This window comes from Amia ocellicauda, chromosome 10 (assembly GCF_036373705.1).
Source record: "Amia ocellicauda isolate fAmiCal2 chromosome 10, fAmiCal2.hap1, whole genome shotgun sequence".
In the NCBI taxonomy this organism is placed as follows: domain Eukaryota; kingdom Metazoa; phylum Chordata; class Actinopteri; order Amiiformes; family Amiidae; genus Amia; species Amia ocellicauda.
The window spans coordinates 35,535,321-35,557,191 of record NC_089859.1 but is presented as its reverse complement, the minus strand read 5'-3'; the positions used below and the strand labels follow the sequence as shown (position 1 = coordinate 35,557,191).

General features: G+C 39.5%; 1 protein-coding gene across 1 annotated transcript in view; it reads right to left on the bottom strand.

Annotated features, from left to right (window-relative positions):
• Positions 1 to 19,723, bottom strand: part of LOC136759576 (plectin) — a 348,280-nt gene extending 328,557 nt beyond the window's left edge. Inside the window, exons 1-3 of the mRNA XM_066714579.1 lie at positions 19,286 to 19,723; positions 16,740 to 16,780; positions 13,496 to 13,678 (exon numbers count right to left, since the gene is read on the bottom strand). Of these exons, the coding sequence (XP_066570676.1) occupies positions 13,496 to 13,678; positions 16,740 to 16,780; positions 19,286 to 19,445 (384 nt within the window). The 5' untranslated portion in view covers positions 19,446 to 19,723. The remainder of the gene's footprint in view (positions 1 to 13,495; positions 13,679 to 16,739; positions 16,781 to 19,285) is intronic.
• Positions 19,724 to 21,871: the final 2,148 nt, after the last annotated feature.

Sequence of the window (21,871 nt, the reverse complement as noted above, 5' to 3'; positions counted from 1 at the left end):
AAAACATCCAGTATGCGGCAGTCCTGTGGGCGAAAATGCCTTGTTGATGCTAGAGGTCAGAGGAGAATTGGCCGACTGATTCAAGCTGATAGAAGAGCAACTTTGACTGAAATAACCACTCGTTACAACCGAGGTATGCAGCAAAGCATTTGTGAAGCCACAACACGTACAACCTTGAGGCGGATGGGCTACAACAGCAGAAGACCCCACCGGGTACCACTCATCTCCACTACAAATAGGAAAAAGAGGCTACAATTTGCACAAGCTCACCAAAATTGGACAGTTGAAGACTGGAAAAATGTTGCCTGGTCTGATGAGTCTCGATTTCTGTTGAGACATTCAGATGGTAGAGTCAGAATTTGGCGTAAACAGAATGAGAACATGGATCCATCATGCCTTGTTACCACTGTGCAGGCTGGTGGTGGTGGTGTAATGGTGTGGGGGATGTTTTCTTGGCACACTTTAGGCCCCTTAGTGCCAATTGGGCATCATTTAAATGCCACGGCCTACCTGAGCATTGTTTCTGACCATGTCCATCCCTTTATGACCACCATGTACCCATCCTCTGATGGCTATTTCCAGCAGGATAATGCACCATGTCACAAAGTTCGAATCATTTCAAATTGGTTTCTTGAACATGACAATGAGTTCACTGTACTAAACTGGCCCCCACAGTCACGAGATCTCAACCCAATAGAGCATCTTTGGGATGTGGTGGAAGGGGAGCTTCGTGCCCTGGATGTGCATCCCACAAATCTCCATCAACTGCAAGATGCTATCCTATCAATATGGGCCAACATTTCTAAAGAATGCTTTCAGCACCTTGTTGAATCAATGCCACGTAGAATTAAGGCAGTTCTGAAGGCGAAAGGGGGTCAAACACAGTATTAGTATGGTGTTCCTAATAATCCTTTAGGTGAGTGTATATTTCCAGTATTCTTGGAGACTGTAATATCACTAACCACCAGTAAACAAAACAAAAAAGCTCCAGAGTTCATTTTCCAAGCTGCATGGATCTCCTCCAATGCTTTGGATGTAAAGGAACATGCAGTAGCATACAGAGCAGATTCATTTAGCCAGTTCTTGCACAGACAGAATACACTCCGATGGCCATGATATTCACAGCAGACAGCAAGCAATTGTGTCCTCACCATGAAGAAAATAGAGAAACTCAGCTGCTGGTGCCGACCATGGATGACCCTACCATCAAGGTCTTGGAAAATGTCCTGGATGTTGAAAGTCTGTGGACCAGGCCTAGGACAACACCAAGTTCAGGAGCTGCAGATCTTTTAGACTGGCTTGCCTTCATCCTACTACAAACCCATGTCTCCTCACAAATCATGTCGGTGTTCCTTAATGGCACCAAATGCATCCCTGTTATCCTCAGCAGCTTTTTTAGTATGATGCAATGTCAGGTAATGTGAAATGTCAGGTGTGGAGGCATATGAAATGCTTGAGGTTTGCACTGGTGCGAAGTCCGTGTTCATCTACATCAATCGGTGTGAATCACGGAGTGCACTGGCAATTGCCTACTCTCGTAGTTGTGTGTATTTCAAGCGGAGGGACTCAAAATAGAACAATAAATGGCAAAATATCTGCCCTGGCTTTGTTGTTTTTGATTTGTGCTTAAACACAATTTGAAGAACTACGTTAAATAAATAATACTAAAATAACAGCTTTTGGTTCACGTTACAGATTCGTACAGATCATTTTCACACGAATGCCCTCTTTAACTGATACAGGGAAAGAAACAGATACAGAACAGGCGCTGTAAAAGATCATTAAAACAGTCAAAATCAATCACGTTTCGCACCAAGCTGCTTGAATTAAATATTGGGCGATGTATAAAGTTGTTAGTACTGAATTAATATGTTTTCCGATTTGCGCTGACAATATGTTAATCCGCAAAAGCAGATTAAATTTGCCTACTGAACTCTAAAACGCAAAACGTCGGCAGTTGCATGGGATCACATTTTTCCTCTGGAGTCGCTATTTAAAAAAAAAAAAAAGAGGAATTTCTGGATTTCGAAGCGACCACACACCGGATTGCATATCCAAGAAAATTACATAACCTGACAAAAACTGAATTTGTTACTAAATACAGTTGAAACAGTCAGTTATTTAAAACAAATTGGGGGGGGGTCCATATGGAGACAGTATAAAGTGTGCACCTGATCTTTGAGAGGTGACCAATATTTCCCAAAGCGCAATGATTACAATGGCAATTGTGATCCCGAAAACAATGCGCTATCCTGAGTACCGCAACTGATCAATTTTTACCATGACACAGAACCTGTATTCATTAACAATTCACACACATATACACGCAAATTAAACTCATAATTCAATATTAGTACTACCCGTTGTAGAGCTAAAAAGTGATAAATATCATTTAAACCTTCTTGAAAGAGAAATTGAATAAATGACAGAGATATCCCTTGCCTTGTCTGGATCCAGCCTGGCAGCTTGTTCGCGATGCCGTCAGATGGCCATGGACGCCGGGACTGGACCGCCGGCGACACTGGTACCTGCGGGCTGTGGCTGCGCGCTGCTAGGCAGTGTGAGCGGGGAATCGCCCGCAGATGTGCGGGGTTTGTACTGTTTCAATAGCCACTCCTATTCAGGAGGCAGGCTTTGGAAGATGTCCCGAAATACAGACTGCAGTCTTGCTCGCCCTCTCTCTGCCCGTCGCTTTTACCAATTATCCGCCCACCCGTGAAACAAGCCCCTGCAATGAATTATTAACCTGGCGCTGAATAAAATGCGCAAGATGCTTTATTCAAAATATACGGAGCGTTTTGAAAACAATAATAAACCTGTGCACACTCGTCAATGCATACATCGAATGGGCAAAGGCAAGAACTGGAGCCGTATTTCCCCAAGTGCATTTTGCAATGCGGTGAATTTAACCCTATGTGTGCCGGATAACACTAATAATACACTGCCACCAACGCAATGTACCCTGAAACTACTTTAGGTACCGTTTCGTTGCTGAATTAACTGGATGTCACCTGTGCCCATCTAACCAAAACCCGCACGATTAATGAATAGTTCGTGTTTTGAACATTAGTACTGCAAGTTGTGTGTGTTGTGAGGGCCGCATAAGAAGGCGCTATATAGGCTCTAAAGGTAAAGCCGTCGGTGACAAAAATACAGTAAATGTAGGAATGGGAAATGGAAATGTATTTATTGAAAATAAATCAGTCATTCATCAACAAATTATTCTGAAATGTATTACATAATAAATGTGTAAATTGCATGGCTGCAGGGAATACACGTAACGTTTATGTAACGGAATGTAGTAACTATTAATACAGTTAACATGTACATACAGAAATCATGCAAGTTGTGAATTTGTTCAAGTATGTAGTGCATCATTTTTGTACTCAGGTCCAGGTGCTAAAATATGATAAAACCATGGTAAAAACGAGTAGTAGTAGTAGAATAATGGTAAAATCATGCTGAAGTACAGTGTACCATGGTAAAACATAGTAACATATGTTAAAGTGTAGTGTGTTGTAGCATGATACAAATATTTTGAATACACACAACCACACACAGACTATATGAGCCAAAGTCAGCACCCATATGACTCGCCCCACCCACAGGACCTCACCAGCAGATGAGATATGAACATGTTATTATGAGTAGAATTAGTATCCATATCTGTAATAATATTAGTACTATATAGTTTTTAAATGGAAAATCAAATAATACGCAGTTTTAGGGCCGCTATGGGAAATCAAGGTGCAGCACAGCAATCTGAACAGAATCAGCACTGACATTACGACAGGGAGACATAGTGTATTTGACCGTTATGTTTATGAAGGGCATACAGATGTTCCTTTGTAAATCCATAAATCATCACATTTCCAGATTTCCTTAATTGTTCCCCAAAATATTGTAAGAGAGTGTTAAATTAATGAAACAAAGGGCCTTCAGACTCTGTATTTACACATTAAGTTCTTGTTCTATTCAGTCTGCTTTACAACTGACATTTCAGGTTATACAACAGGGAAAATATGTTTCCAGGATCAACAGGCATAAAGAGAAGGCCAATGACTTTAGTGGAATATTGCGATTAAAGGCATAGAAACATACGTTAGCCTTTGTGTGCACTTCATCATTTTGTACAAGAGTGGATTTAATTGACTTAGTCCTACAGAACTGAAAGCAAAACCAACTTTAGACAGAGTAAATGGGGTGACACAAGTACAAATATAGCAGCTTTCACTTAACCTATCTATATTTAATGTTAAAGGTTGGAGTGTTATGTAAACATTTCACATTTATATAAAATCTTTTGTTTTTAGCCAGTGAGTTTTTCTGCAAACTGCTTCAACCAAAATGCATGCCTTAAGCTAAAAATACTGTTGCATATGCAATAGAAACTGTGCAAATTATTAATTTTAATTGATGATGCAAAACAATCCAAAGTCTATTTACACAAGCCACATCCTGAAATGAACTCCCTTTGATCTTACCCTCATGTCATCAGGAACCTGGTCTACAGAAAGAACCAGTTTAACTGGTGCAATGGTTAAATACCAACATTAATAGTAAATGTGAGGATAAATAGATTTAATCATAAAATATCCTTTTATTATTTATTTATTTATTTATTTATTTATTAGCAGACGCCCTTATCCAGGGCGACTTATAACACAAGCACAATACAAAGAAATCCCACCAAATGGGCCTATCAATTTTTCTGCCTTTATCTTTCCTCTCTGACCAATTTTAGATGAAGAGGAAGGACATTATTCGACCCTACAGCTATAACACTGCTTTTCAAAACGGTTACAAACTACAGCCTGTTACAAACCCAAATCATATCAGTATGCAATCTATTGTAAAATCACTGCTGTTACTAGCTTTGAATTTGTTTTACATCTACATTTTTTTATCATCTATTTAATAGGCCATCCTTGCATTAACCCTTTACCTTAGCACAAGTATGGAAAACTACCAATGAAAACTGGCTGAATTCCTGATAGCTTTCTGTTACTCAAGAAATTAAAGGAAATTGTAAAAAAAAAAAAAAAATCTAAAAGGTACCATGTGTTTTACTATATGCAATTCCCTCTCTCTCTCGAGTTTTACTCCCTTTTAAACCATACTGAATCGGACATTTTTCTGACAAGACACAACAGGCAAAACCAGGAAAAGACAGATGTATTTAGCATCGGTACTGTATTTAGGCATAATAAGATAGTTTTGATGTAAGAAATAAAAATATACATAAGATTTATAAAGTAATCCATCAATCATTGAATTAATAAACTGATCAGATGCATAAAGGCTGAGAACAAATCAAATGTTTATGCCACCCACGAATAATAAATTCAGCCGGGGGGATATGTATAAAAGTGATACAGCACTTCTGCATTAAGGTGGGGAAAATCTGTGAGTCTGGGCTAAGGTAGAATGCCTGTGTCTTTTTATGATTGGTAAAATATGAGCCACGCCCCATATCTTATATTTGTCTAGAGGAACCAGTTCTTTAAGATTGCTCTGATGTTTGTTAAGCTCATCAAAGGCTTTCATTCATTTCAGAGCTAAGATCTCACACTAGCTTTGTAAATTCCTGTGTCGTAAAGCCTCAGATGGTAAACACATCAGCTGAGGCTGTTTACCGACACTGTAAAATGATGAGCACAGATATAAGATGAGTTGGCTGAGCCCTAGGTTCACACTGTCTTCACCCACATATCATATTCTTTCAAAGTAGCTTTAAATTGTTTTAGTTTTTCTGGGGGATTGTGCTTCTATTTGTGAATGTGTGCTGGTGTTTGCCTGTGCAAGACACTTTTTGTAAAAGCACATGATGCATCTCTTTCAAACTTTTCTTGGTGTATAATGTTTGAAATAGAACAAATCATAGAATGTAAGTCATCACAAACACTTCACTACTTCTATTCTATTCAGCAGAAAAAACTATGAGTCATTAAAATTTGCTGTAGGAAATGCCACACTGCATGACTATTTTCCACACTCTTGGTCTGTATGAATTATTCTGATGTACAGCTGCAGAATTGTCTGAGGAAAACTGAGTCATCCTAAGGGCAAAAGGAGTCTTATGTTGATTCATCAAATATCCTCTTCTAGAGGAGGGAAGCATTTAAGAAATACAATACAATGCTTGGATAGGTTTCAAATGTATTGTTTTAATTAAGAGAGGTAGAGATATAGTAAAACATGGAATATATCTGTTTTGTATCTATAGCCTATATACCAAGTTTTGGGCATTGTATTATGAAAAACACATCATTAAAGCATGAGCATTCATGATGTCTCTAGTGAAGAATAAAGAATGTCCCAAGTAGCCCAAAAGAGTATTATCATACCATTTAATGCTACCAACTTGGAATTTAGAGTAGGTCCACAACTTGTCATTAATAGACCCACCAATGGTTATTGTTAAAGATAGTATGGTCTTGAATTTAATTTGATTATTTTGTTACCCATTTAAAATCAGACACATCTCTCCTCTTTGCAGTTAAGATAAAACACCTACATACTGTGCAATGTGCACCCTGCATTTAGACCTCTGAAGCAGAATGCATTGCAAATCTCAGTAGTTTAGCATGGAGTCTGTACTAGTAGTGTAGTAAGGAGGATGTTTCTGTTATTCCATATTGTGGAAAAGAACATTGGCTACAAAATGTGAGTAGAAAGATCTAGCGATTCAATTTCGTCGCCATGAATGTGATATTTCTGGAACACATCCAGACAGTGGACAGTAGTGGTGAGAAGCGTGTTTGTGATTAACACCTACGGGGATTCTATAGCCCTTTAAATCTTAATAATAGCTTTCCCAAACTTAGGATTTTGTTCTCATTTTGTTCCACACCATAGTTTTACATTTTTTTTTTTTACAGTTCAAACAGTTCAATTTCTTGCTCCAATTTTTCAAAGGAATTATTTCCCTTATATGGTTTAAATATAGCTGAATTAAGGAATAATTATGTTCCAAAATATCAAAATCATTCATGGAAAGTGGATGGACTAAAGATAATCCCCTATCCTACAATAACTGCATTTGAGATAATGTCTTACTAACTAGAATATTTCATCAGTTTGTAGTACCAGTGTGTTTTTCTATCACAGTGTTCATTCCTTGTGATATCGTGTACATCAAACTTCGATAGAGAAAACAAATGATACTAACAATTGAATGCCAAAGATTTAAATGAGGCTTCACAACCTTATCATCTAAGAGTCTTTGATATTATAAAAAAGGCTTTTGATTCTGGTGGCAGTTACATCTAAAATTCAGATAGGATCATAAGTAGTTGCACATGCTACACAATGATAGACAAGAAATATCTATTATTAATTTTCTCAAGCATCACCTAAAGAGAGTGAATAACTGCTCACTTTCTGCTGAAGTAACCTTTAATTAGTCATCTCCTTACTCAGCTGGGGAAACACATGCTGTCTTGAAGATTAGGCTGCAGAACAATTTGGAATCTTAACTTGACGAAATTACACTTTTAATACCCAAGCCTAAATCTTAAATAGCATATCTGACAATATGTACACATTGAAAATTAGACAAACTATCCTAACTTACTTTTCTGACTGTATATGGTCTTTATAATGTAACCTTATGGTCCAAAACACATGCATAATGCCAAACTTTCCAATGTTCCATATTAGTGTCTGAAGTGAAAATGTGGGTTTAATAACACTATTCAAACACATGCTGTGCAGGGCTCACAAAATTTCAAAATCTCTGGTAGCCCTTCGGGCAGGCACTCTTCAGATTTTGGTAGCCCGAAATGAATTTTACTAGCCCAAATAAAAAAAAGTTTTATTTTTTTAATGTAGAAAATTGGTTAGGAGTCCAAACATCAATCAAAAACTTTTTCAAAACACAAATATCAACAATCAGATTTAAAATAATCAAATTAGAATCATCAATACAAATGTGCATCTGCTTCTAACTGAACTGAAATTTCTATTAATCTATCATGTAAGTGTCTGCTTGGTGCTGAGTGATTTACCTTTTGAAAACATGAGGTAAAGGGAATGAATGTGATTTATTTGTATTTCTACTGAACCATTTATCTAGCACCAACACACCCATTTTGGTGAAACCCTCTACTTTCCCGCTGTGGTACCATGGGGTCTCTGTGACCCCACCCCAATGTCAATGTAACTTTTTCATGGTACCAGTGCGGTTAAATTAAGTGGCAGTGTATGGGTCCAATCACAGGGGTTCACGGAGACTTTTGCCTTAAAGAAGTGGAGCGACCAAAATTTCCGTTGCCGCCTGGTGGAACATAAGAACATAAGAACATAAGAAAGTTTACAAATGAGAGGAGGCCATTCGACCCATCGTGCTCGTTTGGTGTCCATTAATATCTAAGTGATCCAAGGATCCTATCCAGTCTATTTTTAAATGTTCCCAAACGTTCAGCTTTTACCACATCGCTGGGGAGTTTGTGTGACTACTCTCTGTGTAAAGAAGTGTCTCCTGTTTTCCGTTTTGAATGCCTTGAAGCCCAATTTCCATTTGTGTCCCCGGGAGCGTGTGTCCCTGCTGATCTGGAAAAGCTCCTCTGGTTTGATGTGGTCGATGCCTTTCATGATTTTGAAGACTTGGATCAAGTCCCCACGTAGTCTCCTCTGTTCCAGGGTGAAAAGGTTCAGTTCCCTCAGTCTCTCCGAGTAGGACTTTCCCTTCAGACCTGGAATAAGTCTGGTTGCTCTCCTCTGAACTGCCTCTAGAGCAGCAATATCCTTCTTGAAGTGTGGTGCCCAGAACTGTACACAGTATCCAGATGAGCTCTAACTAGTGCATTGTTCAGTCTGAACATTACTGCCCTTGTTCTCAATTCTATACTTTTGACAATATACCCTAACATCCTGTTTGCCTTTTTTATTGCTTCCTCCCACTGTTTGGATGGAGAAAGTGAGGAGTCCACATAGACTCCTAGATCTTTCTCATGCTTTACTCATCTAGATCTGTACCTCCCATAGTGTAATTATAGTGGACATTTTTGTTACCTGCATGTATTACCTTGCACTTGTCCACATTGAATTTCATTTGCCAGGTGTCGGCCCACAACTGAATATTATCTAAGTCCCTTTGAATAGCCTGTGCTACCAAGATTGTATCTACTGAGACACCTATCTTAGTATCATCTGCAAATTTGACAAGTTTGCTAACTATCCCAGAGTCCAGATCATTAATATAGATTAGAAAAAGCAAAGGCCCTAGTACTGATGCCTGTGGAACTCCACTAACAACCTCACTCCAGTTAGAAGCAACTCTTCTAATTGACACCCTCTGTTGCCTATACAATACAAATGCCTCCTGCAGCGCAACGCCAGACACATGAGCATCAGCACGGCGTCTTTTAGTTACCAGTAGAATAAAAACATAAAAAGCATAAAAACAAGGGAGAACAAGATCATGTTTAACATGAGGTCTTAACTAGAAGTATTTTTACATGCATTGGGGATATTGATGTTTGGTCATGTACGATTGATTTAATAGTGAGTTATAATCGTGAGAGACAGTGATATTAACGCTGCACTCGGTTTTGGCCTCCCGTTGAGAACGAACGTTCGTGAGTCGAGACATAAACTTGAGCGCTCAGCTCTGCTGTTTTATCCATTAAGCACAAATAAAAGCCTGACAACGCTAAATGTGTTCATTTTCTGATGGAATAATTCACATATTAAAGTGTGGCAATAAATTCAATAATATAATAATAATAATAATACCAGAGTTTTGTGAGGCAAGTAAATGGTGCTCTAATTATGTTATGCTGTTTATATAGCAGAATACACTCACCTAAAGGATTATTAGGAACACCATACTAATACTGTGTTTGACCCCCTTCTGCCTTAATTCTACGTGGCATTGATTCAACAAGGTGCTGAAAGCATTCTTTAGAAATGTTGGCCCATATTGATAGGATAGCATCTTGCAGTTGATGGAGATTTGTGGGATTCACATCCAGGGCACGAAGCTCCCATTCCACCACATCCCAAAGATGCTCTATTGGGTTGAGATCTGGTGACTGTGGGGGCCAGTTTAGTACAGTGAACTCATTGTCATGTTCAAGAAACCAATTTGAAATGATTCGACCTTTGTGACATGGTGCATTATCCTGCTGGAAGTAGCCATCAGAGGATGGGTACATGGTGGTCATAAAGGGATGGACATGGTCAGAAACAATGCTCAGGTAGGCCGTGGCATTTAAACGATGCCCAATTGGCACTAAGGGGTCTAAAGTGTGCCAAGAAAACATCCCCCACACCATTACACCACCACCACCAGCCTGCACAGTGGTAACAAGGCATGATGGATCCATGTTCTCATTCTGTTTACGCCAAATTCTGACTCTACCATCTGAATGTCTCAACAGAAATCGAGACTCATCAGACCAGGCAACATTTTTCCAGTCTTCAACTGTCCAATTTTGGTGAGCTTGTGCAAATTGTAGCCTCTTTTTCCTATTTGTAGTGGAGATGAGTGGTACCCGGTGGGGTCTTCTGCTGTTGTAGCCCATCCGCCTCAAGGTTGTACGTGTTGTGGCTTCACAAATGCTTTGCTGCATACCTCGGTTGTAACGAGTGGTTATTTCAGTCAAAGTTGCTCTTCTATCAGCTTGAATCAGTCGGCCCATTCTCCTCTGACCTCTAGCATCAACAAGGCATTTTTGCCCACAGGACTGCCGCATACTGGATGTTTTTCCCTTTTCACACCATTCTTTGTAAACCCTAGAAATGGTTGTGCGTGAAAATCCCAGTAACTGAGCAGATTGTGGAAAAACTCAGACCGGCCCGTCTGGCACCAACAACCATGCCACGCTCAAAATTGCTTAAATCACCTTTCTTTCCCATTCAAACATTCAGTTTGGAGTTCAGGAGATTGTCTTGACCAGGACCACACCCCTAAATGCATTGAAGCAACTGCCATGTGATTGGTTGGTTAGATAATTGCATTAATGAGAAATTGAACAGGTGTTCCTAATAATCCTTTAGGTGAGTGTATATGCTAGTGTGTGTGTTGCACATGGATTCAGACATTCTGACACGCAAAGTGACGCATTCACGTGAAAGTGGGTCTTCGTTTTTTATTAATGTATTTCTCTTAAAACAAGAGCTCCAGCACGGATATTCAGGACAAATTGCACTGCGTATTCCTGGGCCACCCAATATGCGTCCGCGAGCCGACCCGGTCTGCCCCCCTCCCCTCCTCCGCTGTTACCGGAGAAAACAGCGTCCGCCCCCGCACCTCACTTGCTCTTCGCTCTGGCCGCCGACTTTTAGCAAAGACGGAAACTTCATTGCGCACCGCTGCGCAGTCGATACACGGCTTGAAGCTCAACTTCACTGCGGACAAATCTGCATGATCAAAAACTTCCGCGATCGTATTGTTCCTTAAAATAACAAGTCAAGAGAGTGAATAACGTGAATCAAGGGAGGGATTTGATTACACTATTTCAGAGAGCTCGTCGGGCAGGCCGGTGATGCATTTTGGTAGCCCGACTGGAAAACACTATAGCCCCGGGACGTCGGGCTAGCGATTTTGCGAGACCTGCTGTGTTATCATCCCCCTATGTGGGTGGCCAAAATCAAACAGCTGTGCCTCATGCCTCACAATACATCTAAGGTGTGGTGCTATCTCATAGTCATGAACGTCCCTTAGAAAGAGCTTGTGCGTGTATTTTTCACTGTGTAGATCTTTATACATGCCTGGCAAGTGTCACGCTGTTATTGCACTAGGAAGGGCTGACTGTCCATCTCCTTCATTGAGCGTTGTCCGCCATCTGTCAGAAGGGCCAGGCTAGGCTGAGTCTTGTGAACGTCAGCCTCACATATCGACCCCTTCCTCAGGTCATTAGCATTGCAGTGCAATCAGCATAGTCAGCTTCCCGCAGCCCCTCTCACAGACAAACAACATAACCAGCTTTGTTTCTCTGCCTTTGTAAAATGTCCCTTTTAAAAATCTATTATATTTTACACAGATATAGCTTTATAATCTAATTCAGTGTGACTTATGTGTGAGAATTGATCAACACAAACTCTTAACTCTGAGTCACATGGGATCTGTGTTTCCTGAAAGCCATCTGATGAAAAATAAAAATGACTTTGTTATGAATGATTTTAAGGTTGTCTTCAATATGCTTACTTTTCGATACAGGTATGTCAGAATGAAAGCAAGCAGACTGACACAGGGCACTCAGGCACCAGTTAGGCCTCATAGCCAGCATATTGCAAGTTCAAAACCAGGCTGAGCCACCAACTGACTGTAGTGTTGACTAATTGCGAGCAGCTAGTGTGATTGACAACACCATACACCAGTGGTCTCTTTAATTGAGGAGGCAACTATAAATGTAACCATTATCAGTACAGACTGCATCAGCCCTCTTACACTTAATATCTGCTGTTTGCATTGCAGGATCACAGTGCACAAACGACTCATCTCTTCTTCTTAGCCATGAGTTTGTTTGAATGGTAAGAGTTTATTCCAGATCAGTGAGTTCAAATGGATAAAGCATTAATGGCTCTTAATGTTTAATTATGAATTAAATTAAAATCTATGAATTTGCCAAGGGGAACAGATTCTTTAATTTATGTTCTATTCAAATTTGGTGCCATATAACATCACTACTGTTGATTACTGCTGCCAGTATACCCTATTTCTAGTATGAGTAGCTGGCAGGCTTCGGGTAGGATGATGTTTCTGATGATAAATAAATAAATAAATCAAGCACCTAGTTATATAACAGTATGACTAGGAGATCTTTTATTTTTAATCATTAAATCTGATGTCACATTTGAGTAACAGGCTTGAACACTGAAGCTTTAACTGGATAAACAGTTTTGCCAAAAGAACATTGATTGGAATGTGTAAAACAAGAACATGAAACACTTGCATACCATCCTTTTTTAGCCTATTGGCTCCTTGTTTAGATTTACAAATAAACTCCAAATGCCATTAAGCTAGATGACCTTGTAATTAAACATCATTTGAATAGTGAGGAATAGTCTTACTTTTATTCCTACAGTGTTTCAGTTATAATCACCTATATCAGAGCACTTCAGGGATCGAAAGCAAATGGAAGTGTAAATTAACAAATTCATATACAAAGCATAAAAAAAAAGCTTAAATACAACTATTTAGATAAATGTTCTAGGAATGTTAAGATTAACATTTTATATTTATTTTATTTGGCACAGTTTACCCATAAATAATATTACATCTTCTTCTGTTAATAAATAAAATCTCACCTTAATCTGAAGCTAATCTTCCTGTCAAATATGTAATACTGACCAATCTTCCTGCCACTCTTATCAACCACATAGTATTACAATATAATAACAATCCTGATAATGTCACACAGTACTTAGGCAACTTCGATTCATCAAAATGCTTCCATAGAAACATTCTTATACTTTAAAGCTGTGTCAAAGTGTCCTATGGCTGATGGGGTTTGTTTGGTAGGTTAGTGTGAGCGGACAGACTGACCTTGTGTTTCTGAGGAGCTGCTGGGGGTTCAGAGCTCTCTGTGGTCTTCGCGGCTGGTTTCGCTTGTTTCTTCACAGCTTTAGAAGACTGTACCTCTACGGCAGTCGCTCTCACCGTTGCTATTTCTACCTTCTCTGGCAGCTCACAGGCCTTGCTGATTTTCACTTGTTTCCTCTTCTTTTTCTGGAATCAAACAGATACAACAGCGGTAATACTACTACTTAATAATAATAATAGTATATCTGTTACAAAAAAGCCTTTGCTGACAATAATAACCATTTCTGATGAAGACGTGAGGAAACAGAGTTATTTCAGTGTGCACTTGCCAAGACATTTAAAAAGATGGTAATAAACTGTAGATGACCTGTGTAGTGTCTTTCATCATGTAGAAGACACCATGTTTTATTCTATTTTATTCTATTTTAAGTGGATAAGCCCATTATGGAAGTAAAAAGTAGCTATGTGTTATCCTGTGTGATTCTGTGTGAACCTCACCACAAGGTTGGTATAATCCTGGCGTTACTTTCCAAATTCCTATACTTTTTATTTGTTGTTAGAGAGAGGGATTCCTTTCATTATGCTCCCAGTAGTGAAATAGGAATACCCATGGTGAAGTGTGTGGGTATCCCTTTTTTGATCTTAATATTGATGGTAAAATAAGAGTTCTAAAAAAATACAGTCTTTAGAAGCTTTTAATATTGACGAATATGTGGGAGGTTGCCGACAAAATTACTCCAGTGCAATCCCGTGATACTGTGTTCTGGCTCGTGTTGTTTTGTTTTGTTCTGCTGCTGTCCACCAGTCGTTTTTCAGTGAGGAAATGACTTTCAACTTCCTCGCTAGTAAAACCAGACAAAGCAGTTCGCTCACGCCACTGCAACTCCAAACATCCTGTCACTCTATCTGCTCTGTATTAGAATTCATTACCATTAACAATAGGCCAACAGTGCTGAAAGACCCAGCTGCCAAAATTGTTTTTATGCCTTCAGTTTGACACATTAAGCCATCACTTTAGCTAGTCTCCTCCATGTGTCGCCATCCCCATCCTTACAGTGAATATAAGAGCAGTTGTCTATGTGGTGGCAGAAAGTTGCACAATGAGTACTGAGAAGCTACTTCTGTCTGCTCCCTTCTCCTTACGGAACTGGAGTTTCCATATTTCAGAGAGTCCAGGGAATTCTATGGCCTGCTGGGAAAATTTGCGGAAGTATGCGTCTCCAGTGACATTTTCTCATATTTAGGGCAGGGGAACAGGAAATGCATGTCTGATGCTACATGACGTGAACCCTCTTTATTACCAAATACGTGTTGCAGATAAAGGTGATGGGAAGTAGAAGGGAATAACAGGTTGTCAACAGTCTCTCAGGTGGAATACAAAGACATGTAATTAATTCAAGGGGAATTACTATAAATTGTATGTTTGCACAGGTTTGGGAACATTAACTAACTGAGGTGAGAGGTGAAATGAGGAGATTTTGTCAAGGGAGCAACTGTCCAGCTAAATGGAAGCATGATAACGGGATCTGTCTGGTGAACAAAAAGGAAATAAGTGAGCTACATTGAACTACACTCCAGTATTCCATTAAATTGAATTAGTTTCAGATGATATGACCCAGTGTTAGCATTCTGGGACCAGACGATCATTCTCAAGAGGTGATGTAACAGAAGAGGCTTTGGGCATGATACAGAGGGAAGAGCAACTTCTATTACATTACAGACTAGGATTTCTAGGTCACATACATTTTCCTTCATCTTCCAGAATTCTAGAAGGCAAGACTCAAAAAGCGTCGGGCCACTCAGATTTTACTCAAGAACAGCTTGAAACAGACAGGCTTTGTTTGGAGCACAATAATTCCTCTTGTCTGACAGTGACCACTGTGCCCATGTGACTGGGATGGAAGGCCTCCTCACCCACCTGAAGTGTTACGACTCCTTTGATAACACAGCCCAGTCTTGTACCTTTAAAGATCACAGTTTAGTCACTGACCTCTAAAACTGATCCCAGAGCTCAAAGTAATGTGGGTGTGCGATGCCATAATATAAAGCAGCTTGATGTCCAGTGAGGTACTGTGAAATCTTGCCAAGTTGGGAGAAGTGTTCCGCAGAAAAGATACACATACATAAGTAGAAATAATTGTTATGAAAGGGTTTTCTTAAAGGATAAATTCCCTCTCTGTAAAGTAAACTGCATATCAACCTCAACATACATCACTATCTGTTGATTATGACTGTGAGAAAACACTGTCATATCAAAACTAAAGAGACAGAGCAAGAGCTTTTCTGTTGTACCACAGTCTATCACCTTTCCAGCAAACCTGAGGAATACCTCACAATGATCATAGTGCTTAAGTCAGGGGTTTGAGCAAGAATATCATCTCACACTCTGTCCCTGACATCTTCCCAAAATAGAATGCCGGTAAGACTGGGTGCTCATGTTCAAAGAGAAGGACGCTTTAAAAGGCCCGGAGTAGTTTGTCTGTGGCAGCTGCTAGTACTTGTCATTTAACAGCAGTCCCTCCCCTAGAGCTGGGACCTGTTACCCCACCTATCTATTCCCCCTCTTGGACCCTAATACCCCCACCAAAAATGTACTCACAGTCTCTTCATCAGATTTGCAGCACCAGCACTGAAATAGATCCTCTTCCCTCCCTTGCTTGTATTTTACAATATTTGTTCCTTCCCATCAGCCCTTTTTAACATAACATTTTTTGCTTAGTGAAGAATTAAGTGGTTTCAAGTGCCCTTTGCTTGACAATTCAGATGTTCAATTCAATATGATTAAGTAAAATATATCCAGGTACATATTTAACACTATTTATTGTTGTTGTTTTTCAGGGGGGGGTGGTTGAAGGTCAAAATCTGAGTTACACCGAGGACCACCCAGTCTTAAACTCTGTTGATAGTCAATGGGGTTTAGTTTTCACATTCTGCAATCATGAGGCTACACTGCCTCCCAGAGGTGACACTGCAGAATTCAAGATTTGATTTGTGTAGGACGAGCTATCAGTATTATTTATTCTCTTTGCTGTTACATATTACACACTTTTGTACAAATATTTACCCTCATTCACATTCAGGTTAATCAGTGATTTGCTGAACTTTTGTTAGTTAAACTATGCTTATTTGTCAATTATATTTTTAAGTATGGGACTTATGGGATAGCCAAATCAGTCATTTTCAGTGTAATTGTCATGCTTTCTATCATGTTATCTACACTATTGAAATTATTGAAAAATGTGTTTACCTCGGTTCGGGATTTCGTTTTCAGACCTCCAGCTGTTTGACCTGAAAGAAATCACAAAAACTCTTTTAACAGATTTGTATGCAAAAAAGAGAACTGGTTTTCTTGGCCTAACGGGGGTAAACCCCTAAAGAATGCAATAGTTCTTCTGCACGTTATATTTTCCTAGCACCATCTTATACAGTATAGGGTTTCATATAGATAGAGCTGATTTAATGTCATTTAATTCCAGATTGCAGGCTTCTCTGAGTCTTTGGAAAAAATAAAAAGCCCTTTTAAATTCTCAGTAGTGTATAGCAATATATGGAATGTAACAATGGGTGTCTGGGCAGATATGACAGATGATATTTAAAGGTTACCCTGATGGTGGTCAGTGGGCTTTCAATGAGAATCCTTCTGTCCTTCACAAGATTTAATTTTGAGTCTCATTATGAACGACAGCATAGAATTATAGAAGCCTGCATTCAGTGAACAGAACCAAAAGCTGTAAACAGAAAACAGTAATTTGTCACAATATGTTACAAGAAAAGGTAGTCTAGTGCCAAACTGAATTTCCTGTAAAATGTGTAAAATTGATTCATGCTTATTTTCTTTGACATTCAGTTTTTTAATGTATGCTTTTGTTGTAGTAAATTGCATAAGCTGATGTGTTGTAAAATTCATATTTGGTCTACTGCGTTAGTCTTAGAGGTGTCAGTCTCAATTACATTCGGCTCATTTTGGTGACGATTCCAGAAAAGGGCCCGTTTTCACGCAGCAGAAAGAGGTCTGTTCTCATGTTAGTTGATGCTAATGAACTATGAATTAGTTCTCCATACTTCCAGGATACCCTGAGATCCACACCATAGTCTGAACAGCACAGGGAGGCAAGTCTTTCCCATTCTATGGAATTACTTCTAAATCTGTAGCCCTAACAAATACATTGCACTGTGAAAGGTTTATTAGTAGTACTTGTCAAGCAGCTACTGACTGACTAGTCAACATTCTTCTACTACTGGAAAAGTCAAGATGGCAGTGGGCATTTGCATAAACCAACTTGAAATAACTTCCCTTTAGCATTCCCATTAAGTGTTCCTTGAGGTTAAGAGTATTGTATAAGTGGAATAACTTAACACATTTAAGTCACTATGCTAGGGGAACATCTGACCTTTTTAATAGTTTGGGCAATACCATACATAAGGGTCATTTCATATCAGATTACCCTGAGGTCCCCAGGTGAACATTTCTGTTTTTTAATTTAATGTATTGTCATGTAAATGGTGGCTGCATACAAAATTGCTAATAAATATTGGCTAATAACTTTAACTGGTCTAGAAATATCAAGCTGTACTTCACAACTAAATGACACCCTGTAAAGGTGTTGTAGATGTTTAGAGAATAATATAAAAATAAAATAAAAGTAAATAGAAAATAAAAGACCATTTATGAAGAAATGAATAACTATTGCATATACATCTGCAATCATTCGTCCCAAGTAGAGTGTGTCGTGACTAATTAATGAAATCTAAGGGGTTCCACTCTCTGAAGGAGTTGTAAATGACTGTACAGTATTAGAAAAGGGGCCATTAACCCTTAAGAATGCAGCATGACATGTAAGTCACAAACATTTAACAAGCTTGGCAAAAATACATACCAATTTACCAGGCCACTATATATGATATATGCTATGCTGGGTTCCTAATGGTTAAATGAGAAGACAAATTCACCACAGTACAGCTATGAAGGAATTGCACTAAAAATATGTGCATTTTAAATGAAAACTTCCATGGCTGTGGTGTAGGAGGTGGCTTTAATATCTGCACAATTAAACCAGAATATGCCTCTGTAATAGTTTCACCTTTTTGTCTTCAAAACTCAGAAGCTGTAGATGATGCTGTAATAAGCACAGGTTGACATACAGATAATGTACCAATTATGCTTCCTGGCCACTGTTCAAAGTCTGTATTGACACCTGTTTTTCATATCACTGCTATAATTCCAGTATATAAAGATCATGTGCTCAGGTGTAATATAAAAGCTGAATTCTTTTTTTCTTCTGATAGTACTGCCACATTATATAATAAGCAATAGTGAGAATAATCTATTTTTTGCTTGCCTAGCCTTCATCTAGCCTTCTTTGGCTTGGTTAGCAAGTCTTCATTTTTCAGTGATGCACTTTAATGAGAATGATAACCTACTACCAGTACGCATCTATGCACAGACATAGTAATATACATTCCTAGCCTCTCTCAGTTAGAACCACAATCTCCCTACAGCTATAGATGCAAAACACTGTGACTCCTACAATCTTTGTGCTTCATACACCCTGTTGCTGCTCTCTTATGTTCCAGATTGCTTACAGGGGCTACTTTGGTCAAGGCAAAAAAGATTGCTCCAAGATTCTTTAAACACAAATTGTGAGCCCTGTTCCACATAGCATCACACAAGTTACTAAATGGTGTGAAAGTACCAAAAAAAAGTGACCTTTAGTCCAATCTACCTTGCTAATAATTATACCCCTTTCATACCTTTCTTTGTGACTGAAAGCTGTCATTATCATAGGCACATACCTGTCTGACGCCTTTCCCAGGTGTACACTGGCTGGCGGTTCCTGAGAGTGCAGTAGAAAAACACGAGCCACACCAGGAAGGTGGCTACAACCAGAGAGAACACCCAGCAGAAGCGAAACACAGCAGGATCACTGACAGCCCAGTGCACAAGGGGATTCATCCTCCCTCACAGATAACCCCCACTCACTTCCCTTGTCTCTCCGTTTATCTACCTGTCTGTGCTCACACTGTGGTGAATGCAAAATAAATCCTGGTTGGCACGTGTCAGGGAAAGGAAGACACGGAGGCAGCAATTGCAACAGCAGCAGCAGCAGCAGATGGGTACCAGCTGTTTGGACAGGAGCCTTCAGCACACGTCAGCTCTGACTTGACTGTGTATTTCCTCCCAGACAGAGTATACAGAGCACTGCCAGAGAAGAACGGTTTAAAACCCGGCCCCTCCCACAGAGCAACATACTGTTCACACACTCACATATATACATAGACACACACGGCATGTACCAAAAACAGGCTGGTAACCTCTGGATGTGGAGCTATGAAAAAACAAATGCTGTAGGGGAGTTTGTTTCCTTTTCTGCTGTCACATTCTTGACAACAATGTAAATGTATTTGTTCCTCAGCCTGATCTAGGAATGTTCCAGGTCAACTACATTTTTTACATTTTTATAATTGAAAGACTGGAATATCTCATAAGATACATGTGTTCATTAAGAAGGGATCTGGCCGTACAAGTAATAAGCTTTGAGGGCTGGTTTCTGGTTCTTGCTAACCAAATTTCTTAACATAATAATCAGAGGTCATTCTAGGGTATGTGGGGCCCCAGGCAAAATAAATCCTGATGGTATAGCCGTGCGGGGGGGCGGCAGCGGAGTTGTCTCCCGTGAAAGTGGGGGGACGGGACGGTTTTTGCCGAAGGTTTGTGAAAACGTGACTGATCCTCTTGTTAACAATCTGACAGGGCTTTCACTCCCGATATTTGTCAGTGTGTGCTGATGACTGGATATTGGCACACGAGTGCTTATGACTTCCTAATCTCTCACAGCGTTTAATTATCATTGTATAAACAGTGCAGCCACATTTTTTATCTCACCAAATAATATTGGTTCCAACAGGTCCAAGAGCTTCCAGTTTGTACAACTTCACTTTTGTCGAAGAGAGAGCATCTAATTTCCACACAGTAGAAAAGTCCCTTTGAGAACACCATCGTTGTTATTGTAGCATCATACAGAGCATTGGCACATTAAAACAAGCTGATTTGTCAGTTCACACAGATAATTCAATGGCCGCAAAACACCTAAAACGGAGTAAGGCCTTATGCAGACATTCAGAATGCTGATTTCTATACTAGAAGTGAAGAAGTACTGTGGGATAATTCCACTGTTTTGGTGTTTTTAATATACTATATTTACATGTTTGTTGATGGGATACTGCACTATTCCTCATACCACTGTTTTCAGTACAGTGAGACAAGTGAAGTCAAGAGGAGTGTGATATTTCCTGCTGCAACAATTCGTAAGAGTGTTTCTTCCTCCAAAAAACAACAGCAACCTTCTCCTCATGTCAAGTTTACTTTGATGATTCAGGGTGAACTATAAAACTAAACACCCTCTGGTTTACAATCCCCCTGCACTACTTTGTGAGACAGGCCTGCACCTGTCATTCCTGATTTCCATTAGCCTTCAAACTACTAGAGCCAGACTCTTCTCTTTGACGCAACAAAGAACCAGTCCCACTGTTGTTTTATTGAAAGGATTGGGCGATATGTTTGTTTTGCATTTCTGTCCACTCCAAATATAGAAGTTGTTAGAAAAGTTGCATGCTGTTCCATACACACTATAGGACTGAAGAAAGCTAAAGAAAACCTTGGTTTCACAAAGCTTATGTCTGGATGTGTCTGGGTGAGTAATAAAGTCAACTATATAGGGCTTCCCAGCAACCACTGCAACAGAAACCTGAAATGCAAGCAGAATGCATCAGCCTCAGAATAATCTGTTCAAGACTGCACTGTGCATACTTGTCAACCTGGCTCCATAATAACAGTGCTGGGTTTGTCAGGCATCAGTTGATAACATTGAGCACATCAAGTGAATGTAAGCCTCTGTGATAAAACAAGTGGATTTGCTTAATTACTTTACAGAACTATACGATAATGTCTTTCATACCTTTACAACATTAGCTTTAATAAAAGGAGCTGGCTTTTAAGGAAGAGTTTAAACTAAAAGCCCATACTGCAGTTTACCCCCTGATAGAATGGAGGTGGGTTGGTATGTATGGGTGTGCCACATGCCACATGTGGCTGGGAGCTGGCAGTCCATGGCAGTGTATAATTGGCTGCACGGCTATAAGGGTGGGGTTGGCTGGCGGCTTGGATCACAACAGTACACAGTCTCTGGCTTGGCATGTGCCAGATGTGAACAGTGAGAGCTGTCTATCTTCAAGCTGAATATGTGCTCTACTTGCTATACCTTCACCCTGCACTAAATTTCACCTTACACTCAAACCGAGATGATTGACTTTGCCTGCCCTTCGAGTTGTAAAAACCAGTTCATACTTTTATGCAAGATTCTAAATAACAAAAGGCAGCTC